Source organism: Aegilops tauschii, chromosome 4 (assembly GCF_002575655.3).
Source record: "Aegilops tauschii subsp. strangulata cultivar AL8/78 chromosome 4, Aet v6.0, whole genome shotgun sequence".
In the NCBI taxonomy this organism is placed as follows: domain Eukaryota; kingdom Viridiplantae; phylum Streptophyta; class Magnoliopsida; order Poales; family Poaceae; genus Aegilops; species Aegilops tauschii.
The window spans coordinates 127,265,452-127,273,989 of record NC_053038.3 but is presented as its reverse complement, the minus strand read 5'-3'; the positions used below and the strand labels follow the sequence as shown (position 1 = coordinate 127,273,989).

Sequence of the window (8,538 nt, the reverse complement as noted above, 5' to 3'; positions counted from 1 at the left end):
ATTTATCGCAACCTTGAAAGATGGGAGTGACCTTTGTAAGAGAAAAGAAGTATACAAATCACCCCCAAATCCACTCTTTGGGATACATAAGCCCCTGAACTCAAAATCGGGACAAATAACACCCTGAAATTACTAAAACCGGGTTAATAACCCCCTTGAGTGGTTTTTGTCTAATCTGAAGCGGTTTTTGTCCCACCATGATGTTGATTACGCTGGACAAAAATGTTGAGTGGGTCCCATTAGTCAGTTGTCTCTCTCCTTTCTTTCCTTTATCACCTAGTCCCCTTCCTTTCTTTCTTCGTCAGAGCGCCGTCGCCTCCAGAAACGCCTCTCCTCTTTCGTTTGCTAGGGCTCGGCAATCGCAGGCACTGTCCGCCGCCCGCCATCACCGCCGTCGTCTGCCGCTTGCCCGTCGCCGAAGGAACGAAGCCATGTGTCCAGGTGCGTGTGCCTCCATCTCCGCTGCCGCTCTGCTTGGCTTCTGGTGTCGTTCGTCGGCGGAATCGCGAGCTCCGGTGTAAGATTGCGTGCGCCGAAGAGGTGTGGGTTTCGGGTGAGGGGAATGGGGCGTCTCAGTGCTAGGGATTTAGGGGGAGAAGGAGTGTTTTGGATGATGCCCTGTTCTGCTCAAGTGCGTTTTGGATGATGCCCTGTTCTGTTCATGAAAAAAGGGGTGATTTTGTTAGGAAAAATGTGTGACTTTTCAGCAGAATTTGGTGCAGGACAAACTGGTCTCTCTCGTGCAAAGTAAATGGGGCTGAATGAACTTGCATTGCTAGGAGAATTTATTGTAGATGATTACCCTGTTTGGTTAAGGAGAAAAGTGCACTTTCTTGTCTGAATGAACTGAACATGTTAGTCCCATAGTAAATATCTGTTATGCTTGTCTGAATGAAGTGTTTTTGTTTTTGTTTGTAATATTTGGTTCACTGTAGATGATCTTTTCATAACAGCATACACTATATTTGTATATTTGGTTCATTGTAAATAAAACATAGTATTGCATACAGGACAACACATATAAGAAGATCAGACATATATTCTGAATCTTTTCAGATCAGCATACAGTATACAATATACATAAGAAGATCAGCCATAGCACTGGGATTTTGCTTTGAACCAAATTCTGAATCTTTTCATATCATCATAGAGTATACAGTACACATAAGAAGATCAGACATAACACTGGGATTTTGCATTGTACCAAATTCCAAATATTTTCATAACACTTCCAAGAAGCATTGTACCAAATTCCGAATTTTGCATAACAAGATACAAGACAAATTCTGAACCTTTTTAACAGCATACATTCTGAATTTTGCTTAACAGCTTACAAAGAAAAACAACATACATAAATGACTCCCTACTGGACTAATTTCTCCAGAATGCATCTTCTTCTTCATGACAATCATTCCCAAAAGTGTGAAATGACAAAGCAGAACAGAGTAAACACAAAGGACAGCTGCAGTTTCTGATTCCTCTTCTTCAGGACATCAACTTCTCCACAATGCTGACTTCCAAATCACACACATACGCATCCAGCATCTTGTTCTTCGCCAAGCTGGCATTGAGCAGACCATTTTCATTCCTCAGCCGTTCCTTCAATCGATACACAACATCCCGCAAATCACCAGAGCATCCTTCGGAACCTCACCGTCCGGATATAAAAAGCAACGGGCTCCTGTAGGAGAACAGCAACGTTGATTATTGATTTGGTCCCTCCTTCCAGCGAAGACCGGGCGACGTAGCCCTGTTGCAAGCTGAGAACGCTCCACCACAACCGCAGAGTGCGCGTGCAGGACGCAGCGCCGCAACAGTTTCACTGCCACACGACGGACGGCTCAGGCTCGGCCATGCAGGGCGGAGCTACAGGGTGTCCAGGGTGGGCCGCGGCCCACCCTGGAATTTTGTAACAGCCCTATAGACCTATACATATAGAGATGGGCCATTGCCTAAAAATAGATATGGGCCAGAGAAGGAAAAAAATGGCCCAGCAACACTTTGACCCAAACAACGATCCACGCTCAAACGCCAGACAGAGCCGTGGAGACGCACCACGCACACCCACCCTCACTACCTGACGCACGGGAGAACCTACCCGCCGCCCAGCCGCCGGCCGCCCTGTCCCTGCCTCCGCCTGCCTCGCCGCCCTCGCCGGTCGCCGGAAACTAAGCCGCCCAGGAGGCTCCTCCGCTCCTCCCTCTCTGTCTCGCCCGCGGCCCGCCCGGCGCTCGGCGCCAACCTCGCCAGCGCCCCCGGCCGAGACCCTGCCCTGACCCGGCCGCCTGGCGCCTCTGCAAGCCGGCGGCAGCCGCCCAGTCGGCACTCGGCTCGGCCTGATTTGAGGTACCATTCGTCCATTCCCCAATTCCCTAATTTTTAATTTAGGTTTTGCGACGACGGCGATCTTTTTCTTTTGAATGAGTGCACCGAGCATTAGTAGTTTGGACGGATAGGTAGAGCAATTTAGTGGGGAGACAGCTAGTTGCATGAGTAAGAAATTTCGCCCGGGTTAATTAATAACAAGCATGGCTTGGTGAAGATCCTTGTTCAGATCAGTTCGAATATATACTACTCCGTACTATAGAAAGACAAAATCCAAAAAGCACAGATCTTATCAGCTATGAAACATTGAAACCTCCCCAAATTAACACATCAACCAATTTGCTCGCGTAACCATTTGCTTCTATTTGTTGTGTTGTGCATTATCCAGTACAACACACGAACATGAACCGACGAACACACATATTGCAGAATTATTGAACAATGAAAAGGACCGGAGGTATTGCAAAACTTTTTCACAAACATGCTTTGAAGATAGGAAAAAAGGATATGTCAGATTGGTATTGATTCTACCGGTGGAAACGACAAATGTTGAGAACATTTTCTGCCATAAGTTTAGTCAAGAGCAAGTTGAGAAATAAGATGGGTGATAGTCTTTTGGATGATTGCCTAGTCGCATTGCTCACATACATTGAGCGGGATGTTTTCTCTGAGGTCAATTAAGATGATATAGCTGATACTTTCATGGCCATGCAAAAGCGTAGGCCAGAACATAGTCTTCTTTAACTTCTCAAAGTGTGTATACTTTTTAGCCTTCTTTTATGCAAAACTGAGACTTGAATGTGAATTTTAGGCCCTGTTCAGAATCTCTCCACTCCGTGGAGCTGTGGAGCTCGGTTTGAGCCGCTCTGTGAAAATGAGCTGCAGCCTGCTCCTCTTCGGGAGCGCAGTCGAGGGAGCGGAGAGGAACCGAACAGGCTCTTAGTGTGTTTGTAAGGCCATATTGATCTATTTCTATGTGGTATTGGCAATTAGTTACGATGTACACACGTCATATTTGTTGTCAATTTTTTTTTTGAGGCGGACCACCCTGATGTCAAATGCTAGCTCCGCCGGCCATGGCAATGTGTCGTGCGCCCAACGGCCGGACGGGAGACTAGTAAATTCGAGGAAACGCCAACAGTGGCCGGCCGCACGTACGGAGCCATCGTCGCTGGCCGCTGCCACTTGTATGAGCTCGCGATTCCGCCGACGAACGACACCAGAAGCGAAGCAGAGCGGCACCGGAGATGGAGGCACACGCACCTGGACACATGGCTTCGTTCCTTCGGCGACGGGCAAGCGGCAGACGACGGCGGCGACGGCGGACGGCGCCTGCGATTGCCAAGCCCTAGCGAACGAAAGAGGAGAGGCGTTTCTGGAGGCGACGGCGCTCTGACGAAGAAAGAAAGGAAGGGGACAAGGTGATAAAGGAAGGAAAGGAGAGAGACAATTGACTAATGGGACCCACTCAGCGTTTTTGCCCAGTCAACACGTAATCAGCATCATGGTGGGACAAAAACCACTCAAGGGGGTTATTAACCCGGTTTCAGTAATTTCAGGGTGTTATGTATCCCAAAGAGTGGATTTGAGGGTGATTTGTATACTCATTTCTTGTAAGAGTGCTCCTTTGCAATCAGCGGAAGGGTGGAGGGCCAACCTGGGCCGTGGCCCGCCCATCGCTGGAAACCAAATTTAGCTAGGCCCAGGCCACACCACCTGACCAGCATAACGCAACACGCAGCAGCCCAGCATCCAGGAACTCACGGCACGGACAACAAACACTGTTTTCTCTACCGGCCGCCGCCGGATCGTCACACAGGGCACAGCCGCCTCTCCCCCCCCCCCCCCCCCCCCCCCCCCCCCGCGTGCGTATGACTAGCCTACCGGCAGCCAGCAGCGCGACGACGGCGAGTCGGCCGACCCGCGTAAGCTGCACAGCTAATTTTCTTTGATTCATTCAAATTTCTTTCATTTAGGTTATTGTCTATTCGTATGTGGACTGTGGGGGCATAAATAAACCACTGAAAAATCTTATTGTTTACATTTTATGCAAAGCCATTATTGTTTACAGTTTAGGCATTGTTCTGTACATTTTGACAAAAAAATGATCCAGTTTGGCAGGTATCAATAATTCACTCAATTCGTCTGTGGTTTGATGTCTCCAAGCTTTTGTAATGGCTAACTAAAATAGTCTAATGGGGAAACTGTATTTCGGTATAGCTTCTTTTGTTTATATGATTATGTCTACTCACTTGATCTTGTAACAAATGTGAACAGAGGGTACTCACTAATGGCAACGATTCAGAATTTGAATTTTTTCGCGTTCTTCTGTAGCTTGGCCCGCCCAACAATTTGTTTGTAGCTCCGCCATTGCGGCGAAATCAACGCTACTGCGGCTTTCTAATCCAGCAGTTTGTGTTTCTGCTAAGACTACAGTAGTGAAGATGTGGCGGCGGCCGCAAGCTGTCCTGTGTCGCATCTCGCCGGCGAACCTGTCTCCAGTGGCATGGGCTGGTGGTGGGGCGAGCTACCATGGCTCCTTGCCAGAGGGGGGGAGGGGAAAGGCGGCGCCTTTGCAGGTCACAGCCTATCTTCTTACAACTTTACGTGGGCTACACTTTTCCTCAAGCTTGTTCCGACGAATCAACGATGAGCCGAGGCATTGAATACCCATTGTTCCAGGCACGTGGGATGGTGGACAGGTTCCGGCTACTTGCCAGAGGTGGCGATGGTGGCAATGGCTGCATCAGCCAAAGGCGCTCCAGGTCCGACCGCCAAGGCAGGCCCGATGGTGAGCCTTTCCAAATTTAATCCATTCTCTTTTTTTGTGCACTGCTCATTGCTGTCATATGTATGCAAACCATCCAAGTCCTTGTAGACTGATAAAGCTCTGAATTCAGAGTCTGAATATTGATGCAACTATGGTTGTGGTGTTATCGGTTCTGTTTGTTTGCACCATTGACCATCCAATTGTATGTTACTATGGTGCAACGGATCATCTGATTTGTTTGTGTTTCATTGAGCTCCGGATGCTGTGAAATATCATTGTAGATTTATACTGTGCCATCTACACTATGTCAAAATGTTTCTAATAGCCCAAGTTATTTTCTGCTACTTAGTCTAGTTTTCATGCGCCCAGAATTTCTTATTCACAATAAAATATTGCAGGTGGCGATGGAGGGACTGGTGGTAATGTCATTCTTGAGTGCTCAAGATCTGTCTGGGATTTCAGTAACTTGCAACATCACACGGTATGCTTTTGGTATCATCATATTTTGTGTTTCGGTATGAGATATATAGATGTCATGTGCTCTTTGTTTTGCTAGATGCATGATCCCTTTTCTTAAAAGAACTAATCTCTTGGTGTAAATTCTTAGCTTGTGTATATTATCGAGTTAGAAGCTCACCCTTACTTCTGTTGGACTTACGACTAAGAGTGACTTACTCACACTGTATCTTAATATCACATTGAGCCTTTGCAAATGAAGAAGATTCTGCAGAATTTATGCTTTTCCATGTCATGGTTTTACACTTATTTACTTCGTGTTTCCAGAAAGCAGTCCGAGGAGGCAATGGACTTTCTAAGAAACAGATAGGGACAAGAGGTCCTGACAAGGTTACCACAAATATATGTACATACATGTGCATTTCGCATTTACTAAGTTCCTTTTCGAAATATATAACATTCTCTTCGTGTGTCTGACAGGTCGCCCAAGTACCAGTTGGCACAGTGATTCATCTAGTCCGAGGAGAGCGACCGTCTTTCACTGTAAATAAACCAACCAGATCTCTAGATCCATGGGATATCCCAGATGCTGTGGATGACTCTGCAGACAGTTCCAATCAGAAGAACAAGGATGGCATTAATGGAAATGAAGCTGAAAGAGAAAGAAGCAATCAGTGGGAGAAGCAAACATACCCTAGTACATGCTCCAAGGCTAGATTTTCGAACGCTGAAGATAGTGATGCAAGTAGCATTCAACCTCAGGTCGATTTGGATGAAAATGATCAGTTTGATGACGACGATGAAGAATTTTGGGAGGATGAAGAAGAGACGGAGGAAGAGGCTCTAGATTCAGATGAGGAGGGGGAAGAAGATGACATACAGTATTCTGTTGCTGAAATGACAAGACCTGGGCAACGGTTGATCGTAGCACAAGGAGGGGAGGGTGGGCTAGGGAATGCTTCTATCGGCAGAGACGTCCGTCTATCCAAAGGAAACAGACAAGAGGAGGTAGCCCGTTTAAGTACTGGACAGCCAGGAACAGAGTCTTTTCTTGTCTTAGAACTGAAGAGCATTGCTGATGTTGGCCTTGTTGGTTTGCCTAATGCCGGAAAGAGCACACTTCTGAGTGCTCTCTCTAGGGCTCGCCCGGAGATTGCTGACTATGCGTTCACCACACTAAGGCCCAATATTGGTAGCCTAACCTACGACGACTACTTGTCAGTGAAAGTTGCTGACATACCTGGTCTTATCAAAGGTGCCCATGAGAACCGTGGCCTGGGCCATGCCTTCTTGAGGCACATTGAGCGCACCAAAGTTCTGTCCTATGTGCTTGACCTGGCAGCAACACTCAACGGTAGGAAGGGTATCCCACCATGGGAGCAGCTACGCGATCTGGTCGTGGAGCTAGAGCATTACCAAGAAGGCATGACAAAGCGGCCATCGTTGATTGTGGCAAACAAAATAGATGAAGAGGGAGCTGACGCGATGTATGAAGAACTGAAGGGGAGAGTGCAAGGTGTTCCGATATTTCCAGTGTGTGCCATCTTGCAAGAGGGAGTACCTGATCTGAGAGTTGGCCTGAGAGACCTTATGGATGCCTCGGATCGGCAAGGTGTCGATTTGAGCAAAATTATTGTAGACTAAAAGGCTTTGCCCCTCGTTGGAGAAGAATTGTTCTCCGATTTTTTCCCCTTGGGCACTGTCTGCTTACAGATGCACTGTAGATCCGTGTTGCAAAAATTGCTCTAATTTTCTGTGTTGCAGAATAGATCATCCATTGTTTTAGAAAATTCAGTGTAATAATAACTAAGGGTAACCAGTATGTATGCTTTGGTCTTTCATAGGAACAGCAATGCGTACTACCAAAAAGGTTCATTCAAGTGCTATTTCTAGTGTCCCAAAATTTTACAGTAATTATTTCTCTCGAAATAAATATAATTTGCATTTGCATTTAGGACGGTGTACTGGTGAGTTTTGCATGGGGCCTATCACCAAGAACTTGACTGAAACCTCTAGGCGTACTTTGCTTTGTTTCTCAACGTCATGGTCTCATGGACGTGCACTGACGTCCATTTGGTCCAGATGCCATGGATTTTCATTGTTGGTGACTGGTGTCTGCTGAAAATTGCGCCAAAGTTAAGCAACTTTGCTGATCTCCATTTATTTTATTTCAAAGAATTTAGGTCACCGTTTGTCAACTTTTCCGAGTATAGAGAAGAATTAGGATGCTGAAAACTGTCACAAGCCCGTCTAGCTCAGTTGGTAGAGCACAAGGCTCTTAACCTTGTGGTCGTGGGTTCGGGTCCCACGGCGTGTTCATTTTTTATTAACCACCATTGTCTTGGGTTCGAGCCCCACGGTGGGCGTGTTCATTTTTTTAACCACCCTTGTCTTCCTGTGCTTAGAGAACGGTTTGTTGCGTGTGCAACACTAGAGCTCGCAGTTAAATGGAGTCGTTTTTTTTTCTGAACATTCCCAGCTGCAGTTTTTTTGGATCCACCAGGCCATTACTTTTCCTGTCAATTCTCAGCTGTCCATCTACATACATATATTGGTATTTATATACTGTATATGCTACCAGTTCAATGGAGCCAGTTCATGATTTCAAAAAAAAGTCCATGCTACATATATTGGTATATTGTTGACAAGATCATGCCCCAACTCACTTGGGTATTAAGTCTGAACAAAATGAACCTAGTCCTGAAAGCGTTGTCATTTCTGAAAAAGACGGCACGGCTGCCAAACCAATCCTCTAAACTTGCTGAATTTGAATGACCATATTACACAGGAAGCGTTTCAAAGTGACAAGTAACAGCAAGCATCTTTCGGCTTGAAATTTAGGCATGAAAGCTATCTTTCTGGTACAAGTGCGAAGCATTTCAAAACGATAAGTGACAGCAACCAACTTCAACTTGAAATCTAGGCATGAAAGTTATCTTTTGGATATGGGCGCAAGCATTTCAAACTCACAAGTCACATCAACAATT

The 8,538-nt window shown here is 46.3% G+C and overlaps 1 protein-coding gene and 1 non-coding gene across 9 annotated transcripts; both read left to right on the top strand.

The window, feature by feature from the left end:
- The first annotated feature begins 271 nt into the window (after positions 1-271).
- Positions 272-7,437, top strand: LOC109779567 (probable GTP-binding protein OBGM, mitochondrial). 8 transcript variants are annotated; one of them, XM_045227544.2, is made up of 7 exons: positions 2,039-2,346; positions 3,137-3,275; positions 4,762-4,904; positions 5,008-5,116; positions 5,494-5,576; positions 5,879-5,941; positions 6,032-7,437. In XM_045227544.2, exons 3-7 carry the CDS (start codon positions 4,770-4,772, stop codon positions 7,193-7,195), a joined length of 1,554 nt encoding a protein of 517 aa, XP_045083479.1. In that variant the 5' UTR covers positions 2,039-2,346; positions 3,137-3,275; positions 4,762-4,769; the 3' UTR covers positions 7,196-7,437. The 8 variants fall into 8 exon arrangements, with proteins under 8 accessions (XP_020193775.1, XP_045083479.1, XP_020193777.1 ...); XM_020338186.3 differs by lacking the exons at positions 2,039-2,346; positions 3,137-3,275 and adding an exon at positions 272-441; XM_020338188.4 differs by lacking the exon at positions 3,137-3,275.
- A 358-nt stretch (positions 7,438-7,795) lies between these two features.
- TRNAK-CUU (transfer RNA lysine (anticodon CUU)) lies at positions 7,796-7,868 on the top strand. The gene has a single exon. It is a non-coding gene; the product is annotated as a tRNA-Lys (tRNA).
- Positions 7,869-8,538: the final 670 nt, after the last annotated feature.